Genomic DNA, 25304 nt, shown 5'->3' on the forward strand with positions numbered 1-25304 from the left:
TCGTCTCGAGGTGTGGCAGGGGTGAAAGACATTCTGGAGGGCTGAACGGAAGGCCTCTACAGTTTGTCTGACGAACCAGTTTCAGGCTCTGTCTCCAGCTGGTACTGATCTTCGGCTGGACATGACTGCTTGTCCTGTTCCAGAGGTTGCCCCTCAGTGTGCAAGATCCGGGCGGTCACAGAAGGTGGGCTTACTGGTAGTTGGGAGCTCCAACGTCAGGCACGTAATGGGGCCTCTTAGGGATATGGCAGCAAGAGAGGGGAAGAAAACCAATGTGCACTCCGTGTCCATACCGGGGGGAGTCATTCCAGATGTGGAAAGGGTCCTTCCGGATGCCATGAAGGGTACAGGGGTCCACCCATCTGCAGGTGGTCGCTCATGTCGGCACCAATGATGTGTGTCGCTATGGATCGGAGGAAAGCCTCTCTGGCTTCCGGCGGCTATCTGATTTGGTGAAGACTGCCAGTCTCGCTAGCGGGATGAATGCAGAGCTCACCATCTGCAGCATCGTCGACAGGACTGACTGACCTTTGGTACAGAGCTGAGTGGAGGGTCTGAATCAGAGGATTAGACGGTTCTGCGACCGTGTGGGCTGCAGATTCCTCGACGTACGCCATAGGGTGGTGGGGTTTCGGGATCCGCTGTATAGGTCAGGAGTCCACTACACACAGCAAGCGGCTACACGGGTAGCAGGGGTTGTGTGGCGTGGACTGGGTAGTTTATTAGGTTAGATGGCCTCGGGCAACTACAGAAAAGGTAACAGCCACAAAGGGTGTGGGGCAAAGTCAGGACATGCGGGGACCAAGCAGCAATCGGTATTGTAATTGTTAACTGCGTTGGTGAAGTACCGGAGCTTCAAGCGCTGATAGAAAGCACCGAAGCTGAAATCGTTATAGGTGCGGAAAGCTGGCTGAAGTCAGAGATAAATTCTGCCGAAATTATTACAAAGGCACAGATGGTGTTTAGAAAGGATGGATTGCATGCAACCGGTGGTGGCGTGTTTGTCGCTGTTAGTAGTAGTTTATCCTGTAGTGAAGTAGAAGTGGATAGTTCCTGTGAATCATTGTGGGTGAAGGCTACACTCAACAACCGAGCTATGTTAATAATTGGCTCCTTTTACCGACCTCCCAACTCAGCAGCATTTGTGGCAGAACAAATGAGAGAAAATCTGGAATACATTTCACATAAATTTTCTCAGCATGTTATAGTCTTAGGTGGAGATTTCAATTTACCAGATATAGACTGGGACACTCAGATGTTTAGGACGGGTGGTAGGGACAGAGCATCGAGTGACATTATACTGAGTGCACTATCTGAAAATTACCTCGAGCAATTAAACAGAGAGCCGGCCGCTGGTGGCCGAGCGGTTCTGGCGCTACAGTCTGGAACCGCGCGACCGCTACGGTCGCAGGTTCGAATCCTGCCTCGGGCATGGATGTGTGTGTTGTCCTTAGGTTAGTTAGGTTTAAGTAGTTCTAAGTTCTAGGGGACTTATGACCTCAGCAGTTGAGTCCCATAGTGCTCAGAGCCAATTAAACAGAGAACCGACTCGTGGAGATAACATCTTGGACCTACTGATAACAAACAGACCTGAACGTTTCGACTCTATAAACGCAGAACAGGGAGTCAGTGATCATAAGGCCGTTGCAGCATCCATGAATATGGAAGTAAATAGGAATATAAAAAAAGGGAGGAAGGTTTATCTGTTTAGCAAGAGTAATAGAAGGCGGATTTCAGGCTACCTAACAGATCAAAACGAAAATTTCTGTTCCGACACTGACAATGTTGAGTGTTTATGGAAAAAGTTCAAGGCAATCGTAAAATTCCTTTTTAGATAGGTACGTGCCGAGTAAAACTGTGAGGGACGGGAAAAACCCACCGTAGTTCAACAACAAAGTTAGGAAACTACTGCGACAGCAAAGAGAGCTTCATTGCACGTTTAAGCACAGCCTAAACCTCTCAGACAAACAGAAGCTAAACGATGTCAAAGTTAGCGTAAGGAGGGCTATGCGTGAAGCGTTCAGTGAATTCGAAAGTAAAATTGTATGTACCGACTTGACAGAAAATCGTAGGAAGTTCTGGTCTTACGTTAAATCAGTAAGTGGCTCGAAACAGCATATCCAGACACTCTGGGATGATGATGGCATTGAAACAGAGGATGACACGCGTAAAGCTGAAATACTAAACACCTTTTTCCAAAGCTGCTTCACAGAGCGCACTGCAGTTCCTTCTCTAAATCCTCGCACAAACGAAAAAATGGCTGACATCGAAATAAGTGTCCAAGGAATAGAAAAGCAACTGAAATCACTCAACAGAGGAAAGTCCACTGGACCTGACGGGATACCAATTCGATTCTGCGCAGAGTGGGCGAAAAAAGTTGACCCCCTTGTAACAGCCGCGCACCACAAGTCTCTAGAGGAACGGAAGGTTCCAAATGATTGGGAAAGAGCACAGGTATCCCCAGTCTTCAAGAAGAATAGTCGAGCAGATGCGCAAAACTATAGATCTATATCTCTGACATCGATCTGTTGTAGAATCAACACGTATTCCGGAAACAGCTATCGTGTGAGACCAACACCGACTCAAAGGAAGGCCTCGGCGCTTGTTCGTGACGTCACGTCAGCTAGGCACGGCGAACGCCAGGTCTGTTGCAAGCATACTCATAATGCTGGTGTCTCCCTCCCTGACACAAGAAAACGTGTAACTATTGGCGGTAGTTGACCAACACACATTGTTCTGAGAGATTTCTGCAATCAATTAATTGTGCAATTCATTACACTTCTTAACAAATAGTGTACTCCTGAACTTAAAATTCCACCTGTTTTAGGGATTGACATACAAAAACAACTTCATGGTCCAGCAGCAACAGAATTCGTGCTTCTTTACCTTATTTATAAATCTGAGGAAGTTACGTTTGTACTGGGTTGCTTTTACACGAAACTGTGAACATATTGGTGCTCTTCTTTAGGTATTTTGGTTGACTATGGGGGGAAGAGCACTGAATGTTAATGAAATATCTTGCGATTGTACACGTTGGGGGAGGGGGTGGGGGACAGAAGAAGAGGCAAAAGAGAGATACTTGTTTTATCAAATTAAAATTTTTTATCTTGTAAAGTTTCTCCTTTCAGTTGCAAGAGGGGAATATTCATCTTTTCTAATGTGCATGTTTAAAAAAGTTTAAGCTCAGCAGTATTTTCTATGTACGAAGCTATTTTAATTCCTGTTTAGAATTCCTTTCGTTGAAAACAATTGTAATCTAATGACTGGCAACAGTTGGACATTTACACATGTAAATTAGTTCACATTTCCAGTGACGATGTCAAACAAAAATAAATAAAAGAAACGAGTTCATTGTAAGGGGGATGGGGTAAGTTTCGATAACAAAATAGATCAAGTAAATATAGTTACTTAAATCTAAAATTTCCGAAGCTTGCAGTGAGCCAAAGCATCTTCTCATATTGATCTACGTACGTTTGTTTCGACAGGATTCAGTAATACAGAACTATCATCTTCATTTGTAGCTTTACGATAGTAAGAAAATCTTTCATCTAAATAAAACTCTAGAATCCAAAAGACATTTTGTCCAAAAATAAGAGATTTATAGTGATAAACGCGCCCAGGCGTTTCTGCCTGCAACAGACCTGGCGTTCGCCGTGCCTAGCTGACGTGACGTCACGAACAAGCGCCGAGGCCTTCCTTTGAGTCGGTGTTCGTGAGACCCAACTCGTTTTGTTTGTTCATGAGACCCAGAAAATATTAGATACAGGCTCCCAGGTAGATGCCATTTTCCTTGACTTCCGGAGGCGTTCGATACAGTTCCGCACTGTCGCCTGATAAACAAAGTAAGAGCCTACTGAATATCAGACCAGCTGTGTGGCTGGATTGAAGACTTTTTAGCAAACAGAACACAGCATGTTGTTCTCAATGGAGAGACGTCTACAGACGTTAAAGTAACCTCTGGCGTGCCACAGGGGAGTGTTACGGGACCATTGCTTTTCACAATATATATAAATGACCTAGTAGATAGTGTTGGAAGTTTCATGCAGCTTTTCGCGGATGATGCTGTAGTATACACAGAAGTTGCAGCATTAGAAAATTGCAGCGAAATGCAGGAAGATCTGCAGCGGATAGGCACTTGTTGCAGGGAGTGGCAACTGACCCTTAACATAGACAAACGTAATGTATTGCGAATACATAGAAAGAAGGATCCTTTATTGTATGATTATATGCTAGCGGAACAAACACTGGTAGCAGTTACTTCTGTAAATTATCTGGGAGTATGCTTGCGGAACGATTTGAAGTGGAATGATTATATAAAATTAATTGTTGTTAAGGCGGATTCCAGGTTGAGATTCATTGGAAGAGTCCTTGGCAAGTGTGGTCCATCAGCAAGGGAGGTGGCTTACAAAGTGTTTTTTCGACCTATACTTGAGTATTGCTCATCAGAGTGGGATCCGTACCAGGTCCGGTTGACAGAGGAGCGGCGCGTTTCGTCACAGGGTTATTTGGTAACCGTGATAGCGTTACGGTGATGTTTAGCAAACCTAAGTGGCAGACTGTGCATCGCGGTGTAGCTTGCTGTCCACGTTTCGAGAGGGTGCGTTTCTGGATGAGGTATCGAATATATTGCGTCCCCCTACTTATACCTCCCGAGGAGATCACGAATGTAAAATTAGAGACATTCGAGCGCGCACAGAGGCTTTCCGGCAGTCGTTCTTCCCGCGAACCATACGCGACTGGAACAGGAAAGGGAGGTAATAACAGTGGCACGTAAAGTGCCCTCCGCCACACACCGTTGGGTGGCTTGCGGAGTATAAATATAGATGTAGACACACTTCCTCTACGCCTCGCCGCGTTATGCGCTGCAGAAGGTGGTTACACAAGCTTTTGACAGGTGGTCACATTAATGTGAGTGGTCAGTGTAGTATATCTTTTCCATGTATGGGCATATAGCCTAGTGGTACTCTTTAGAGTTGTTTTAAGATTAGAATCTCCATTTACGCCGGCCGGGGTGGCCGAGCGGTTGTAGGTGCTACAGTCTGGCACCGCGCGACCCCTACGGTCGCAGGTTCGAATCCTGCCTCGGGCATGGATGTGAGTGATGTCCTTAGGTTAGTTAGGTTTAAGTAGTTCTAAGTTGTAGGGCACTGATGACCTCAGATGTTAAGTCCCACAGTGCTCAGAGGCATTTGAACCATTTCTCCATTTACCTTTCACAGATGTTCAGTGTGCTCTCGACTGGATGCACGACTAATATTCAGACGATAATCTAACACGTCCTGTAGTTATAGGAGCACATCCGGAATTACTCCATTCAGTACCATTGTTGGAACGGGAGACATAGACAGAGTCTTTCTCAAGCCCTGCTACAAACAAATAAGGTACGGTACCGTGATTTCAGGCACCTAGGAGGCCAATGGTGCAAAGTGAGATCCAAACAGTGCCTTGCACTACGAAAGCCCACGACCAAAATTTTTCGCTGGTGTCAATACCGTCTAAACCGTAGAAAATCGATAGTTCCGATTACTTTAAACCAAAAAGTGCTAATTTCAAATATTCTTCGTGTCACATCTGATCCGTCGGCATTTTCAAAAAATGTCATTGAATGTGTCTGACATTTGGAGTGAGGGTCAATAATAGATTTAAGATAAAAAAAAAAGGTTTTAGGCATCTGTATGTAGCGCAAACTTCATGCAAGATTTGAAAAAAAAGAAAATGAAACAAAAAAATCACTACAAAATTTCTGAAAATTTGTTTTACTAGTGTATTTGCGGCAATTAAAGCGCAAAAATCATATGTCAGAAGAAAGTATGCGCACCTTCAATTTTTTGACCCTTATGAAAATGTTCAACAATTTTATTGATCGTCAACAAAGCATTACGTCAGCAAACTGTTGGATATGATAAAAAAAGCAGCCGAAATGCATGAAAAAATCGTATCAGAAATTTAGTGCAGCACCTTCGATAACCAAAAATCATTAAGAGATCCTATTCAGGCCCATGAACGTCTATTTTGCAAGCCAACACACGAACTGCAACCGTCAAGTACTGATGTGACTAACAAAGAATTTATTGAAAACCATCGTATTGAAGTATTCTTTAAATAAATTGTCCAAAAATCAAGTGAGATAGAGTTCAAAAACACGGTTTATCCAAAGAGAAGAAACGTGAACATTTTTAATCACTCTTGAACTCATCAGCGTTCTTGTCCTCATCAAAATCACTCTCCAGATCACTCCAAGTTGCTTAAGTGTCTTCTATTGTAAAAGAAATATAATGAGTCACATGCACTCATTTCTTTATAAAAATCTTACACTTAAATTGATTTGAGTTATCGTTTAGTGGATGTTCGCCCTTCGTCTAAAATAACGCTGCTTATTACTGTTAACTGGCTACTGGAGAACCATGAGAAATGGTAACGTTCCTCTTGTCACACCAAGTGAAATCTGTGGGGCTTATTCGATATGTGTTAGGATTTTAGTATGAACGTTGCTCCATATTAGCGAAACATTTTTTTTGTGTGACTTCCCAAGGGACCGAACTGCTGAGGTCATCTGTCCCTAGACTTACACATCACTTAAAGTAACTTGTGCTAAGAACAACACAAGCAACCAAGACCGAAGGAGGACTCGAACCTCCGGCGGGTGGGGCCGCAGAATTCGGGATGTGGCCCCTAAAACCGCCCGGTCACTCCGCACGGCGCCAATCATACTTTGTTTTCAATAAATCCTATTCCGATTATGTTTTACACTGCTATAGACTGCTGGCATCGAATTAGATGAATCCGGAATTGGAGCTGTAGAAGGATGTTCACTTTTCATTTTGTGCGTTTATGTAAAAAGGTTTCATCTAACCGAATCGATATGATTAATTCTTTCTTGTTGTATAATATGGACCTGAATCTTCTAAGACGTTCAATACATTTCCAGCATCAGGAGAACATATGCCAAATCAGTGAAAAAAGCCTTTGGGCAGCGTGTAGAATTTTTTAGCGTTGTCAATGGTCTTTTTTCGAAACGCGAGGGGCTGTAATCACAGCTTGTCTACGCGTAAAAAGCAGGTAATGAATTTGTTAGAGCAATCCAATTGTTTCATACAGACACAAAACTCCAATACAACGGCAGGAATTACCAACATTAACATCCATCCAAATCTTTAAGGAACTTTTTACAAATTCAGTAATTCCAAACTTCGTAATGAAAATATTCCTGTTGAATATGGGTCGATACCCGACCTCGTTAATTAATGTGACAAATATGATAAACAATCAGAGCACCTGCCTCCTCTTTTTCTTGACAACTTTGATCTTCATTAATTGTTTGATTAACAGCGCCATGTTCAACCCAATGTTCACAGCATATGTCATGATTGATATCGATGGTTTCGCTCGCGATAATCTGCGTGATATCCTTCTGTGAATAAAATATTGGTTCAAATGGCTCTGAGCACTATGGGACTCAACATCTATGGTCATCAGTCCCCTAGAACTTAGAAATACTTCAACCTAACTAAACTAAGGACATCACACAATACCCAGTCATAATAAAATATTAATCAAAATTTCCACAAGACTATCTGAACGTTATATATTTTCAATTTTTTTGCGAAATCCGCAGGTCTAACTTCGTGCGTTCGTGAGATGTGAATTGAGGGACAAGAGCGTTTAGTAAATGTCAGCTCTCAACATAGGAGAGTAACAAGCGCTTTCCGTTTTGTGATGTAAAGGTGACCCCTAAAATGTCTGAAAACAATTTAGTAATAATGTGACAGAAACTATGTATGTAGTAAAAATGGACCTGGATGAAGCTGTGATCTTCTTAACCGCCTCAGCCCGCCTAGTTGCATTCCGGATCATCTACTCTTGTGGTTTTGTACGGTTTTGGCCGTAAAATGATTAGACATGGTTATGGGCTGTCCTACCAACATGGCGAAATAACTGGTTCTTCACAAAAACGTGAATACGTTAGTGTCAGCGAAAGTACTGTGTATTAAAATCTAAGACATGCTCGAGGAAGAGAAGGAATAAAGACGTAAATAACAAGGAAAGCTGACCACTGAAGACGCTTTACAATAAAGCGAAACGCAATTTGTCTTAATAAGACTTCCATCGTAACTGCAAAATACGGTATTTAACCTATAAAAATCGTAACTCTTAAAGCGTTTTAAATAAAACAAATTTTATTAACATTCTACACCTGTATTCGTCTTGTCTACAAGTCTATTTCTCATCGCTGCCACCCCGGCGACGAACATATTTCTACTAACGAGAGATCAGTTTGTTGATACCGTCACTGTAGAAAGTTTGACTTCGTTGACGGAGTCATAACAACACCTCCGCTTGCAGCGCTTCGTCAGTATCACAGTGAAGTTCTCGGAAGTGTTATTTAAGTTTTGTAAAACAGAAATTTTGTCATATTGAAGGAGAGGATGTTCCGGGTGTGGACGAACTCCTCGAATTTTTTGTCGCGCAGTATCTCTTGTCAAGCAAGGAGATAATTACGTTACACACCTTCGTGTTGCACGCTACAGTTCGGAAAACACGAGCAGCAGACTGTTGCAACTTGCATCAGCGAAGCGGGGAACTTGATGGAACAATATGCATGACGTTTAATATTTCAACGGATATTGAAATCAGGATGAAAACTTCTAAGGTATTACTCTTCAGTGCGCCCTTGTAATTCTTTGTTTCAACTCGTCATTGTTTTCTAGCTTTATTACTGTGTCACAGACCTTCTAGTGTTTCGAATTAACTCAACTTTATTTATGTTTATGTGTTACCATTTTGCTAATTCAGGTCTTTTGGTTTAGCATTTTAGTAGATTACTTTTAGCATCAAAATACAGAAACGTGAATTTCAGAGCCCGACCATTCCATTAGCGATAGGAACAGCAACTTGACAAGTAACAAGGAAGAAGTCTATCGAGAGAATACCTCTCAGAACGCTTGAGTCACCCAGATTCAGATGATGTGTGTCCTATAAACACCGTGGCGGAAAGAAGAGATGATGAAGAGTGGAAAGTGGCAGAAGAAGACGTGAAGATTGCAGTCACAAGATTTATAAACAAGGCACTAAGTGGAAAAGAATAACAGGAAAATTAATCAAAGAAGGATATACAAATAAATCCAGTTCGTATGGAAGAATGAGACTCTGCCAGAATAATATAAGTTGTCCGTAATATGCCTGAAGGAATGCAAAATGGAATGTCGTAGCTACAGAAGCATCAGATTGCTGAATGTAAACTGCGTCGCTTCAAAATCCCCGAAAAGGTAGAACAATCGTGCAAACTTCTATGAATGGGCCAGGAGCAACAGGGTGTTTCAGGGGGATTACGTCAGAAACGTTCGAGATTAAGATAGGTATGAGACAAGTGGATCCCCTCTCGTGTGTTCTGTTCTATGTCAACTTACATAAAGTAATAAGGGAATATAGACAAGAGGAATGGACTGGAGTACACATGGATAGTAATTTCAATTGTGTAGCTTGTTCATATGATACAGTACTTCTAAATTGATCAACTAGTGAGAGGGGAAGAAATGTACCAGAAAATAAAAAACTACGCTCGGAAAGGTGAGCTAAAGATGAATCAAGACAAAACGTAGTTCAGGCAATTAGGGAGAAAATAACTGCAAAAATCTAACTGCAAAAATCTATCTCAAGATAGATTACATGCGGTCCAAGAGAGTTCGCCACTTCAGATAATTGATTTTCCCGCAACAACAGCATAGAAATGAACGTCACGGGAAGAATAGCAGTGAGAACTAAATGCATGTATTCCATCAGGGAGACGCTAGACGCAAAATCAACATCAGAGGATACTAAGATGAGAATATATAACACAGCAATATACCTATCAGTCACGTGCGGTTCAGAAATCTGGAGCATGACTAAACGAGAAAAGAAAAACTATTAATATTTGAAAATAGGGTAATGACGATGGTATGGGGACCGAATTTACATAAAAGAGAACAGAGAATGAGGAACAATAATGGAAACAACCTTTTGATGCAACAACCAGCAATACTTCAAAAGCCGAGAAGCAAAAGAATCCAGTGGGCAGGCCATGTAGTCCGCGTGCAAGAGGAAAGACAGACGAAGGGAGCACTTGACGGTAAACCAAACACCAGACGCAACACAGGACGACCAAGGCGACGCTGCATGGACGACCAGACGAAAGACCAAGCTACCTTCGGCTCTGAAGAGATTTGGAGGAAGCGTAACAGGAAGGACTGGAGCCAGTTAGTGGAAGCAGAGAGTGGTCTGCAGGCCTGTGACCGCAGGATGAGTACTGATCAGTCAGAATATTATGATCACTGAAATATCGATATGAACCCGTCTAGGCGATAGCAGCGTCACCTGGCGAAAAATGACTGCTAGTCAGACGCAGGCACGGTGCATGTAGGACCAGTGAGCGTGCTGTGCGTGTGTAGAAGGGGTGGGGAACGCGCTCTATCCGAATTTGACGGGGGGCAGATTGCAATGGCCAGGAGGCTCGGCACGAGAATTTCGGAAAGTGCATAACTTGTCAGGTGCAGAAGGAGTGCTGTGGTAAGCGTCTTGAACACGTAAGGTGAAACCATGAGCAGACCTCGTGGGGTTGGGCGGCCATCCCTCATTACAGATGTCGGATATCGTAGGCTAGTCAGACTGGTAGAGCAGGACAGGTGGCAAACTGTGGCGGTACTAAAATCAGACATTACGTTGGGCAGAGTATAAGCATGTCTGCACACAGTGCAGTGAACACACCTACATATGGGCACCCGCAGCCGACGACCAATGCACGTGTCAATGTCAACACCACGACACCGGCAACTGCGACTAAAATGGATACGCGACTATCGGCACTGGACACTGATTCAAAGGTAGAACATTGCGTGATTTGATGAATCCCGACACTTTCATCCTCATACCGATGAGATGGCGCGAATCCGCCGTTTTCCCTGGGAACAGTTCCTTGACGCCGGCCGGGGTGGCCGAGCGGTTCTAGGCGCATCCGTCTGGAACCGCACGACCGCTACGGTCGCAGGTTCGAATCCTGCCTCGGGCATGGATGTTTTTGATGTCTTTAGGTTAGTTAGGTTTCAGTAGTTCTAAGTTCTAGGTGACTGATGACCTCAGATGTTAAGTCCCATAGTACTCAGAGCCATTTGAACCAACCAGTTCCTTTACACCTGTACTAGGTGACGGAGACAAGCTGTCGATGGCTCCATTATCCTCTGGGGAACATTCACATGGGCATCTATGGGTCAAGTGGAGCTCGTGCCAGGCACCATGACTGCCAAGGACTACCGTACAATGGTTGCAGACCACGTACACCCCTTCATGACGATCATGTTTCTCGACGGCATCGATATTTTTCACAAGATTATGCGCCATGACACAAGACCAGGAGTGTGATGGACTGGTTCGAGCAACACGGTCGGTTTGGTTGGTTCATTTGTAAAGGAGAACAAACTGCGAGGTCATCGGTCTCATCGGATAAGGAAAGGATGGGGAAGGAATTCGGCCGTGCCCTTTCAAAGGAACCGCCCCGGCATTTGCTTGGAGCAATTTAGGGAAATCACGGAAAACCTAAATCAGGATGGCCGGAGCAATACGGTGGCGAATTCCAATTGATGTGCGGGGCCGAGCTCGCCAGATCTGAGCCCGATCGAATACATCTGGGATGTGATCGAACGTGGTGCCAGAGCTCATGGCCCCACTGCATGGAATTTACGACAATTAGGTGGCTTGTGTGTGCAAATGTGGCGCCAGCTCCCTCCAGTGACTTGGGAATGCTTGATTGCTTCCATGCCACGACTTGTCACCACTGCTGTCCGTGCCAGAGGTGGACATAGCGGCTGCTACGTAGGTGGTCGTAATGTTTTGGAGGATCAGTGTGTTTACGTATGCACATCTAGCACTAATGACAAAGCTGTTCTACATTTCATCCCAAATTTACAGAACCATGTTATTCACTGCTTACACTCTAACAAGTATGTACGAGTAGTAAACTACGATATTACTCTAATGTCACTGCCAATAGAGCTGTCCATATTAACTAACAAGTGATTCCACAAATTTATTGGTATGTAAATGGATCCAGGATATACACTTGCGGAGTTAGTATCCGTCGTTATTCACAGTAACTCAAATAGTTCGCCTTCAAGTAAAGCGAACGAATACATCACTGTTTAATCACGTACAATTTGAGAATCGCTTGTCCTGTTTAAATATTGTCTCTTCTCACATAAATAACTATGGCTGTCGTTTTTAGGCTTATGCTGTATTGTGGATGTATTTTGTTGCAACCGTTGACGCATTATCCAGATATTTCCGAGCTTTTGCTAATTTACTCACCTGTTGCTTTGAGATGAACGCCCGTCCTCGTGTAACCGCACCTAGGAAAAGAGAGAGAGCAGCCGATGTAGTCAGCATTCAGAACAAACACAACAAAATTCGTCATTTATTTGGGAAATGCAAATTAATTAGCGTAAAATAATTGCGTGTGGGAGAAACGTGTGGCACAGCATCTCAGTTCTTAGCGGCAGCTTTTCGGGAACACTGGAAATGTTAGCGAAAATTCAGGATTTTAAATGGCATCCATTACGGCGTAACTAATTTACGAACCGCTATCCACGTTGTTAAAAGCAGCACGCAAATTACCAGTAGAGCCGTAACAGAAATTCCGAACAAAGTAAAAGAAACCAAAGGCCGTGATAATATTATCAACACTCACGACTGATACGTACGAAAATGAGACGTCGTATATTTGAAAACAAACGTGTTTATAATACAAACATGGGTATATATACACGAGTAACGTTACTAACACAATGCCTGTGGATGCTGATGTCATGTTAATCTGGTTCCGCGACAAGGAGGTCGAACGGCTATGACACTAAAGAAGAAGTAACCTTGTCATTTTTAATGAGGATAGGTTGCATGAAATAGAAAGATACTTTACTGCGGACAGAATTCTACTAGAGTAACTAGGTTACTGCTGCGACTGAAAAAAAAGAGACTTCTAGCGTGATAAACCCCTTGTGTTAACACAATATTGTGTGAAAGGTTCTTTTACCTGTCTAAATTTCTGTTATTTATTTTCCTTTATTGTTCTTTCATTCCACTGCTTTAACGTAGGTTAGGTGTGGGTATTCAGAAGTAGCAGTTAAATTCCTCTTCAGCTACGGAGATAAAAAATGTATAAAATAATTTTAAAATATCAAAAAACTCTTATGTTATGAATAACATTTTTCACTTGAGACACATGTGACATTCATTGGCGCTTTTTACACAGTTAACGAACGATTATCTCAGTGATGCAATAGAAACTGATGTCTTCCTTTAACCTTTGGGATTGTTATAAATGCTGGTGGTTCATGATATATTTACTACCACGGAGACGGGCCGGAAGATAACTGCTACTGGTAAATTTTGAGAATGCAGTGAACAACATGTGATGTGGAATTTTTGGGCAAGTGTTTGGGAAAGGAAGTAACGGGGAACGATGAGAAGTAGATGAATAGAATTTGTCAGGTCCGTTTCAAATGTTTGCGTTTCTTAGCTGTATTGTTGCTGGGATTTCGATGCCACTAGCTTCCTGTTCGTGACGGAAGACACTATAAGGGACGAAATGAACCCTGTTTTCTGATTTTTCTCTCATTGTTATTCTAACGCTTTTTCACCTATCCAAACTCCGCGTTTTGATTCTGTGCTCGTTTCAGATTGTTTTATAGTGGGTGAAGGCGGCCCTATAGTCTGAAAGGGCAGTTTTTCCAACTTAGGGTGATTAAGGTTTAGCAACAGTTGGAGACAGGTGGTCTTGTATGACCCGAGTGCTATCGGGTAGTAATGGTCTTTGGCTTAGCGCTCTCACCCTCTCCGGCTTCCGGAGCGCGTTAGCGATCGTCAGTCGATTGGGGAACACTCTTGTCCTAGTTCATGGTAAATTAGGTACTGTCTCTCGTAGACACCCAGAGATGTGGATAGAGGCATTAGAATCTTGTTTTGTAGTGCTTAGAATGTTAGGAGAAATTTTATATTATTCATTCACGGTGTAATTTCGTATGTTTGCGGGTGTTTTTGATGTTTAGATGAGTAGGACTTTATCTACAGACAGTTTGAATACCGCATGGTGTTTTAAGATAAGCAAACCATTCTTAGACATGTTAGCACGTTGTTTGATCCTCAATGCTTTGGATAACTTAAAAGTGTCTATCTGCACTAAGCACGGTTTTCTAATTGTAATCTTCCTGATTTTTACCAGCCTCCCTAATTGGGTGTCTGTGTGACACTGTAATGGATGGGATCGATGTATTTTCCTTGCATTTACATCTGCATCAACATCAATACCCCTAAAAGCCATCTGACAATTTGTGGTGTAGGGTACTTCTCTCACCACTAAATGATACTCTCTTTCCTGTTCCCTTCGCGAATGGCGCTTGGGAAGAACAGCTGCCTATAAGACATTGTATTGGCTCGAATTTCTCGTTATTGTCATTTCACGAGATGTATGTGGGAGGAACGGATGTGTTTTCCGACACTTCCCGCAAAGTAGTCACTTGAAATTTCGTTGGTTGGCTTTCCATGACGCACAGCTGCTCTCTTGGAGTGTCTGCCACTGGAGTTTTTTGAGCAATTCTTTAACGCTGTTGCTCCGACTAAACGATCCCGTGAGAAGAAGCGCCTCTCTCCATTGGATCTTCTGTGTCTCTCCTGTCAGCACTACATGGTAAGGAAGGGTCCCAGATTGACGAAAAATACTCGAGGAGCGCTCGAACATGCGACCTGTAATCCACTTCGATCGTGGATGAGTTATATATCCTTAAGATCCTTCCTACAAATTTCAGTCTGGCATCTGTTTTTCTTACGATTTGTTTTATGTGGTCACTCCATTTACAGTCGCCCTCCATAGTTACTCGTATATATTTTACAGTAGATACTGTCTCGAGCAATTTTTCATCAGTAGCGTACTTGTAAAGTAGTGGGTTTCTTTTCCTATGAATGCGAAGTTTGTTACATTCATTTACGTTCAGCATCAAATGCCATGAAACTTCTACAGATCATTCTGCAAATTGATACTGTGTTCCGGTGTTGCTGTTTGCTACAGACAATCGCATTATCTCGCCTGACCGATCTTAAAGATCTTTCGACACTTTATATTAGAGCATTTGTATCCATTTTAAACAGTAACGGTCCCAGGGTAGTAAGGGTAACCATAACTTAGGCTATACATTTTAACTGTGAATGAATTTCTTGGAAATAGTTTTAAAAACCTTCATTTTTTTAATGAATGAAAATTCTTGAAGACCATATATTTTGGAGGGTTTCAGGAAATTTCTTTACCGTAAAACCTACCACATATCCTTGGAATACTGCGGAAATTAGCTTTCCATTTGTCGATTTTGTTGCGTTAAAAGCGACGTGTTGAGCTCTGCCTGCAAGAAAGTCTTGAATCCAGTCTCAAATCATCTCCGATACTCGATAAGCCCGTAATTTTTCATTAAATGGCAGCGCGGACGGTTTCAAATGCCCTTCTGAAGTCAAGCGACACGGCATCGTTCTGAGTGTCATTGTATACAGTGCTATCGATCTCATGGAGGAGCAGAGGGAACTGGGTTTGGCATGATCTCTGTTTCTGTAATCCATTTTGACCTTCGTACAGCAAAAATGTCATAATTCTTCAACATGAAAAATGTCCCATAACTCTACAACAGATTTAAGTGAACGATATAGGCCTATAATTGTGTGCATCTGTCCCACGGCCATCCTTGAAAACATGAATGACTTGTGATTCTTTCATGTCGGTTGGTCCCCTTCGTTGCTCCACAGAACAACGACTATTTGCTGCTAGAAGGGCAGCAAGTTCTTTCGTTTAATCTTTGTAGAATCCTACAGGTATCTCATTTGTTCGTATTGCCTTTCCACTGCTGAGTGATTGTAATACCTTTTCTATTTCAGGATCCTTTATCTCAGTATCTGCCATTTCGATGTCCGTACGATGATTGAAAGGAGAGACCATATTAGGATTCTCCGCGGCGAAACAGATTCTAAAGACCGAAAGTCAGTATTTTGGCCTTCTGTCTGTTATTTTCCGTTTCATTGCCATTATGGACACAGAGTGACTATACAGATGATTTCCAACCGCTTACTGATTTTAAGTAAGGCCAAAACCTGTAAGTGTTTTTAGTCAGCTCAGTTGGCACACTTTTATTTTCAAAGACATTGGACGCTTCTCTCCGTACCCTCATTTGTGCTTTGTTCGTTTTTTTTTCAGCTAGATTTCGGCTTCTCTTGAATTTGTGATGAACCTCTCATGTGTTTCAGGAGCAGTTCTCTAACATGCCTGGTAACTTCCCCACTCCTTAAGACGTTGCTCGGAACATACTTGTTGAAGTCGTAAAGAATAACAGATTCGAATTTTTTCCATAAGGATAATTTTTTTTGCAAAGGTGAAGTTTTGTGGCAAAGTACTTACGTTTTGTACTTAATGTGTTCATCACTCTTCTACCAACTGGTCACTAGCCTATGTTGACATGCCTATTGGCATTCAGCGTTGCAATGCATTAAATTTTCGCTTTAAAATGAATAAGCGATAGAGTATTTAAATTTGTTTCTCTCATTTCCAATATAATGTCTTTTCAGGTTTTCTTAGGAGGCTATTTTTGTGGTCCCTTGTGCTAGCTATCCTATCCATGTTGAGTACTTAAGCTTTCAGCGTTTGCTTTCTCTCCATCTCCTACGTAAAACAACTACCTATACATGTAGCAAAATTTTGTCTGTTTTCATGATTTCCTATTTAATGTCGTCTCATTATTTCTTAAACAACTGTTTCTGTGTCCCATCGTGGTCATCAGATTATGCTGGAACATGCTATAGCTTTCTGTAATCGACTTTTGTCTTTCTCTGGTGCAAAGTGAGTACCGACATGTGTAACTGGATTTTCTTATTTTTCTCAATTTAACTAATTTTCGCGGTTTTCGTATCTGTTCATTGCCATGACTTGCTTTTCTGTCCAATCTGTGGTAGTTTCAGTAGTTACGGTGGTGAGGTAATTGTCTGTTGCTTAATCTGTTTTTGTATGAGTGATCGAGTGTTCGTACCAAATTTAGTCGTTTGCCTCATAAGTTCTCGTGTTTCCTTCACCGCCCTCTCATTACGATGCATTGATCTCAGGTACTGAATGAAATATGCGGGGGAACATGCCCAGTAATTGTACGTTTAAAACTAAACTTATTTTGAGCGCAGGGTGTTGTCTGATGGTGAGTTTGATTGCGTCACGTTATTTGTGGTTTCTGTTGGAACTAAAAATAAATATGATTCATGAATACCTAAACAAACTCTTGGTCTTCTACTGTTTGACCCACTTCATGCCCTAATCCATTCAGATGCCATTAATGCATGAAGTACTTTGCCTAAATTTAAAGAGAAAATTTTGCTTTTCCGATCCCTAAATAAATATTAATGCTAGTATAACTTGACTTATGGCCAAGGAAAGGGAATTGGTCTACCAGTGCTCACACTCTATGCTACGAACATCAGGAATAAAGTTCAGTTACATGTAAATAAGGAGACCATATGTTTCACTAAGACACAGACCTCAGGAAAAATTAAATTATATAACCAGTAGCAAACAGGTAACTTTCACAAGAGTAAGAATTATGCAGCAAAAAACACAATTAGAGGCGTGGGATGAAGAACGTAGGATATGGGAAGAAAAAGGCAAATTAGTCAAATTTGGAATGATTGTAAGTTAATGGGTAGTTACTTGGTAGTTTCGTGGGAGGTGACAAGTTAGGAGGGGAAGAGCGTGCAAATGTAAGGTTTAGGGGATGTACTTGTGTCATCGCGACAGTGGAGAGTAGGTAGTCTTGAATGAAATGATTTAGTGGTTGTTGTCTGTATAGAGTGTGGGAGATTAGAAGGGGCTCATTGTAGGAACAGTAGTGGGAAGGTCCCATGTTAATGCACTATTCAAGCCAGCAGAATAGGAGAATGTAGAAAGAGGGACGGACCGAATGGTGATACAGGACTTCGAGAGAGTGACACGACTCATTTTTTTCTATTATTTTAATGAGAGCTAATCGCAGTCTTCACGAATACAATTGCCTTTGTTATTTACAACCACCGTTAGAACCAGTGTTTAGACTCGCAACAATAAGGTGTTTTTTACAACTTCTCACAACGTTTCTGAAACACTCTCACGCGGACTAAAAGGCAAGTGACAAGCCGGCTCTTCACTGAATATTTTCGATCTCTTCTATTTATCTGACTTGGTAAGATACCCAGAATGAGGAATAACATAACTGTACTGGTCGAATGATGGTGTTGTAAGCAGCGTATTTCGTACGGGCATTAGACTACCAATGAAACTGCCTCTCTCTTATCAGGTTCATGTGGTTGTTACTTCAGTTCACTCCGGACAGAAAGTGCTGTGTACGGTATGAGTGTGAACGATTTTAGTGACTGATCGAAAAACACGTGATCAGTCGATATCGTATCGTTTCGTCAACTTACGGGCATGTATTTCTTCATCTGTGCAGCTGCGACGAGTTTGTCAAGAAAAACGAAACTTAAACTGCAATGTAACTAATTGGTACGTTCTGTGTTGCACATGTTTTGTGTAGACCACAAGGACAATCTGCTTTCATATTCACTGTCATTAAATCCCAAAGCGTATATACAGAAAAGCATTGATTTTAACTGGCTTTATTATAACATATTCGACAAGAAGATGATTCAAGAATAATATGAGTTCGCATCATATTTCAGAAAGGGTGAACGGGACACCACATAGGTACATTACGTATACAATAAATAGCGAGGAGCGAGCAATAAAAGATTTACTTGAATTTTCTTTAAATATACTCCGCAAGACATGGTGCCTTAGCACTTAATGTCAGGTATAAGAAATAACGACAGAATCGCATCACGAAAATCAGAGGCAAAGATTTCTGAAACTTCTCATCCGATGCTTTACTTCGGAGTTTCTGTAAGGAAGCTTGGACTCACTAGTACTCATAGCAATGTACATATAAGAAAGCTCTAGATACGTTTGGTGTGTGTCACAGGAATGTTGCCTGAGAGATACGCCCGGATGAATAAATGGTGACTAGTATATAATTACAGAATATTTGAGTGCGATACATTTACTTCTACGCCGTTATCAGAAGGAAACAGTTTTATTGCATTACAAAATGTCTAATTATTTCCAGATAATTAAATGAAACACAGGGCAACACTACAGATCATGCACGAATGACATGAGTAAGTAAACTACGCAAGTAAAATGACGGTACGATTTCTACATTGTAAAGCATTACGTCTTACTTTTTATTTACATAATCGAGTAACACCGACGATCCATTATCGAGGTGAAATGAGTAGCTACGTTTCATAGATAGCAATAGCACATGTAATGTTATTCGGTGACAATTGAACGCTTATTTAGTGACTGAAATTACTGAAGTAAAATGCTAACATTGAGCGAAAGCGAGCAGACTACAAATGTTAGCCGTAAAATAACTACGTCTGCTTCAATTAATTATGTGATTCAAAACCAACGGAAACCAATTATCATAACACTTCAGAAATTCCTGCACTTTTGTTTTGAAATCACTAAAGGTTCCTACTGAGGTTTACTACTTAAAGCTAGCGTCAACTGTTTGGAATGGCAAAACCATCGGTCGCCTTGCAGCAGGTAAGGCTTTAGTGATTGTTCAGAAACACAGGAGGGCCTCACCATAGGCCAGAAGAATGTCGATCGAGAGCTGTCACTCAACGTGAGCATAGCTATCTTAAAATCACGACTAACTCTTTATTCACATGAAGTGCTGAGTGCTATTGACAAGGGATTTGAGATCGATTCCGTATTCCTGGATTTCCGGAAGACTTTTGACACTGTACCACACAAGCGGCTCGTAGTGAAATTGCGTGCTTATGGAATATCGTCACAGTTATGTGACTGGATTTGCGATTTTCTGTTAGAGAGGTCAAAGTTCGTAGTAATTGACGGAAAGTCATCGAATAAAATAGAAGTGATTTCAGGCGATTCCCAAGGTAGTGTTGTAGGCCCTTTGCTGTTCCTTGTCTATATAAACGATTTGGGAGACAATCTGAGCAGCCGTCTTCGGTTGTTTGCACGTGACGCTGTCGTTTATCGACTAATAAAGTCAGCAGAAGATGAAAACAAACTGCAGAACGATTTAGAAAAAATATCTGAATGGTGCGAAAAGTGGCAGTTGACCCTAAATAACGAAAAATGTGAGGTCATCCACACGAGTGCTAAAAGGAACTAATTAAACTTCGGTTACACGATAAATCAGTAGAATCTAAAAGCAGTAAATTCAACTAAATGCCTAGGTATTACAATTATGAACAACTTAAATTGGAAAGAACACATTGAAAATGTTGTGGGGAAGGCTAACCAAAGGCTGCGATAATGGCAGGACACTTAGAAAATGTAACAGACATACTAAGGAGACTGCCTACACTACGCTTGTCCCTCCTCTCTTATCATACTGCTGCGCGGTGTGGGATCTTCACCAAATAGGACTGACGGAGTACATCGAAAAAGTTCAAGGAAAGGCAGCACGTTTTATATTATCTCGAAATATGGGAGAGAGTGTCACAGAAATGATACAGGATCTGTGCTGGAAATCATTAAAAGAAAGGCGTTTTTCGTTGCGACTGAATCTTCCCACGAAATTCCAATCACCAACTTTCTCCTTCGAATGCGAAAATATTTTGTTGACTCCGACCTACTTAGGGAGGAACGATCAGCACGATAAAATAAAGGAAATGACAGCTCGTACGGAAAGATATAGGTGTTCATTCTTTGCACGCGCTATACGTGATTGGAATCATAGACAATTGTGAAGGTGGTTCGATGAACCCTCTGCTAGGCACTTAAATGTGATTTGCAGAGTATCCATGTAGATGTAGATGTAGTTCAGTGTCATCTGCGAGGCTGTTGTCCGCAGAGCGAACATCAGCTCAGGTGTTGTTTCGCAGGCTGTTGTGTACCAGAGGATTACAGCAATTGGTCAGAGTGTCGTAAGTCCAACAGGGTGTGCCGCAGTCAGGAAAGACACGTCGGTTTATATGGCTGGTTCAAATGGCTATGAGCACTATGGGACTTAACTTCTGAGGTCATCAGTCCTCTAGAACTCAGAACTAGTTAAACCTAATTAACCTAAGGACATCACACACATCCATGCCCGAGGCAGGATTATGACCTGCGACCGTAGTGGTCACGCGGTTCCAGACTGCAGCGCCTAGAGTCGCTCGGCCACGCCGGCCGGCACGTCGGTTTATAGTTGTAGGTAGAGACATCGAGACTGGATCAGTGATATATGAAAGACTGCATAATCACAGGTGAATCCGTCTTATGTTGGCTTAATTCTTCTCACCACAAATTTACTGCGTTGATGCGATGCTCCGGTGTGGGAAAACATCATTTGGAGCTTCACTCCCTTCTTGCTAGCCAGAAGTTAGCCTTTAATGCACGGAATTACAGACTATAAAAAAGGAGAACAAATCCAGGTTGAACAAATCCAGGTTGTTGTAGCAAATTAACACACTCCACAGAAATGTGACGTACTGACAGTGAGCCTTCACAAACGTCTTACACGGGCGGGCGTTCTAGCCCAGTAAGTAAGTTTTGTGTGAAAAAAGGATTGCTATATTCCAAGAATGTGGTTTTCAGCAATTCCATCAGGAATCTCTGATTCTAGATAGATCCAGCGTGGCCAGCTTGTGATTTCGCGTATCGCAGCTTTACGTAAGTCATCTCCAACCACTCAGTCTTCTATTGGAGTGTCACTCGTCTTCTGAACAGCTGCTTGGTCAGGTGGTCATTCTCAGGATTACGTGAATTTTGGGTAGTATAGAGCGTATCCACTTGGATACAAAAAAAGCTCGAAAGAGCATTTGCTTTGCCATCGAGTGAACACAGAACAACAAAGCTCTCTCAGAAACGTCATCGCAGGTGATGAAATATTACTAAGGAAAGCTTCAATATATGCTACTGACAGCTGCGTATTTACATATAGGCCCACCTGACATGGGCCTAGGGGCGGCACCTTAAGGGGGGCGGCATTTTTTGCTCTGTACTCATTTTAACCTTTTACACCTTAAAATAACTGCGCTTACAAACGACAAAATTTTTTAATATTATTCAGCAACTTGCTAGTTTAAATAAACTTTAAGAATGAAATTCAACAACACAAGCTTCGAAATGTACAAAGTTTATTTGGTGATTGAATTACTGAATGGAAATTTAACATTGGGTTTTTGTCTGGTACCATCTTCATGATTTTCCAAAATATTTTGAAGTAAGCTGCCACGACGGCAATCTACAATACAATGTTTGAAAGGTTATTATTCCGAGAATGTTGTCGGCTTCTACTTAACCCCCGCATATTTTCCCCGTGAAAATACTGGGACCTCTGAAAAGCTGTGATAAACTAATCGGTACTTTCTTAAATACTGTAACATATGTGGGCCTCAGTATGTGTAAATCCAGGGCAGGGACATACAAGTTATCTTTTTTCAACAATCTGTGATGAAATAATAGAGATTATATCTGACGAATAAAAACAATTATCGTTAGTGAATTAAAACAGGGCAAATATTTCTCTATAATAGTAGATTCTACTGCGGAAATTTCACATACTGATCAATTACCATTCATATTAAAATATGCGAACGAGAATGGTGAACCTGTTGAACGTTTCCTTCTATTTTTACCAAACCCGGGACACAAGTCCGAAAACTTAGCTGAGGCCGTATTAGAAGTACTGCCTACAAATTTCATTGATATTACTGACTGTAGGGGCCAGTATTATGACAACGCAAGCAATATGTCAGGAACCTACACTGGTTTGCAGGCACGCATTACAGAACGAATTCACTGTGCTGCACATTCTTTGATTTTAGTCGGCACTAGTGCTGCAAGCTGTTGTCGGGAAGCATGTTCATTTTTCAATGTAGTACAAAACCTTCATAATTTCTTCTCTGCTTCTACAAAGCAGTTGGATAAACTTCTTTCTTTCATGAAACCAGGAAGCAAAACGGTAAAATGTTTATGAAAAACACGTTGGTCAGCAAGAGAAGAAGCGTGTGTAAGTCTATATGAAAACTGAGAGGGCACTATCAATGCCCTTACATATATTGCCAATAATACGTTTCAAAAACCACTTGTACGAAATGAGACTTCAGTTTTACTGAAGCAACTCAGCAGACTAGAAACAGTATTCATGATGACAGTTTGGAAGAACATACTCCAGAGATTTAATAGTGTAAATCTGAAATTGCGAAGTGTAAATATTGATACTAAAATAGTGCATCAATTATATGAATCACTTGTAGGATTTATTGCCTCTATTCGTGGTATATTCGACTATTATGAAATCCATTGAGATTGTGGTCGATATAGACTATGAATGCACCTATAAAAAATCACGAAAACGCAAAATTCATGACGACGAAGAAGCGGACTCTGAAGAAATTTTTCTGGCTGGAAGGGAAAAATTTAGGGTCGAAACATTTCTCCCAGTACTCGACAACTTTTATGCCAAATTAGTGAGGAGGAAGGAAAGCTATAGAACACTGTTGGACTCCTTCACAGTTTTCAGTAACCTTAAGAGAAGTTCATCTGACGATATTGCTGAACGTGCAGCAAAACTCCAAGCCCCATATGACATCGATTTAGAGGCTTCCTTCCCTAGTGAATGTGTACATTTCGCGGAACTTTTGAAATCTTCTGAGATTAGTGATACGCCAGTAAATTTGTACGAAAAGAAATGTTACAATCCCTGTTTCAGAATGTTGACATTGCTCTTAGAATATTTCTATGTATGGCACTTACAAATTGTTCAGCAGAATGCTCGTCTTCGGCTCTTAAAAGACTGAAATCGTACCTACGTTCTACGTTGTTTGACGAGAGATTGAACGCCTTGTCCATTCTTCACATCGAAGCCGACCTCCAAAGTGATAACCAACTAAGATCAACGAGTTTTCTGCCGTCAGAGCCAGATGTAAACTTTGCTGAGTGGTGAATTTGTGCATTTATTCATACTAGTTTTAAAAATTTAAGATTATAATGTGATATTTATTTCAACTTAGAGCACATTCATTGGATTTACAAACTACGTATTACCTGTTTATTTTACAATTGCCGATGGCAGAACGCGGAACTAAATCTCGTTTACGTGCAAATGTGACCGAAGCCGCCCGACAATACTAAACAATACCCGAATGACCCACGCCACTCGGCGCTGTAGTAACGTGATACTGGTACTGCAGTATATTACAACTGATGCTTATTCTTGGCGTCTGCTGAAATGTATAGTTATCGCGGAAATATTCGTTATCGGAGAGTACGCTCAGATGTTAGTAAATAACGTAGTTCATTTCTGTCGATAAATACGTAAAAGCTTTGCTAATACCGTTAGATTGAGCTATAGTTAGAGCAGTAGCTGCAGTACAAAACTGTTCAGCTCTTACATGTATTAAAGATATTGTGTACACTTATTATGCAGCATCAAGCTACAAAGACCCTAATGCTTTACACTTTAACTATTAGATAATAAAACAAATTTGATTTTTCCACACTAGTCTGTAAGACTATGTAATAGCAAATCCTGTTCTGTGTTTGTTCGTGTGTAATTGTTATTAGTTCGTGCACCAAAATCTCTATTTCATATTCACTTCTAATGCTTTCCTACAGATTCACGTAATAATGCCGGACGTGTTTTTTTATCTGCTACACATTCAAGTTATTAGATCGTTAAACGACAGTTTAATTTTAATTTTGAACGCATCTGTGTAAAAGTACGTATTAATTTCTAATGTTTGCTACGTTATCTTCAATTTTTAGATCGTAACACAACTTTTTTTATTTTCGTTTTCAACGGTTTCGTGTAAAAGAACATATTAAAAGTGAATGTATAACAAAGATCCGTTGTCTCCTACACACACTGATGAATTTGTAGGTCATAAAAGGGAAGTTATTTTCCTAGTATTCGTTTCTGCTGTCTTTCCACAGAAGAATGTGTTAACACGAGGCAGTTTCAAGTTTGTTTCATCCACTGCCGCACACCTAGTACAGTTTAGGAACCATATTACATTTTGATTGAGCGCGACTATACTACTGAAGCGTCCTTAAGAACCACGAATAGCAGAGTACGGAAACGGCTCACAGTGCTCCCACCGAGAACAGGAATTGCGAAGTGATCGGGTAATAGTTATTATTTAAAATATGTTTTCTCTGGGGGGGGGGGGGGGGGGCGCATATAATGTGATGTGCCAAGGGGGTCAAAAAT

At 41.4% G+C, this 25304-nt stretch overlaps 1 protein-coding gene across 3 annotated transcripts in view; it reads right to left on the minus strand.

Annotated features, from left to right (window-relative positions):
- The window catches only part of LOC126466578 (serine/arginine repetitive matrix protein 1-like), a 636028-nt gene that overhangs the window by 332328 nt on the left and 278396 nt on the right, over window positions 1-25304 (minus strand). For all 3 annotated transcript variants that reach the window (XM_050096398.1, XM_050096396.1, XM_050096395.1), the window contains exon 2: window positions 12337-12377. In XM_050096398.1, coding sequence (XP_049952355.1) covers window positions 12337-12377 — 41 coding nt within the window. The remainder of the gene's footprint in view (window positions 1-12336; window positions 12378-25304) is intronic.

This window comes from Schistocerca serialis, chromosome 1 (genome assembly GCF_023864345.2).
Source record: "Schistocerca serialis cubense isolate TAMUIC-IGC-003099 chromosome 1, iqSchSeri2.2, whole genome shotgun sequence".
NCBI lineage: Eukaryota > Metazoa > Arthropoda > Insecta > Orthoptera > Acrididae > Schistocerca > Schistocerca serialis.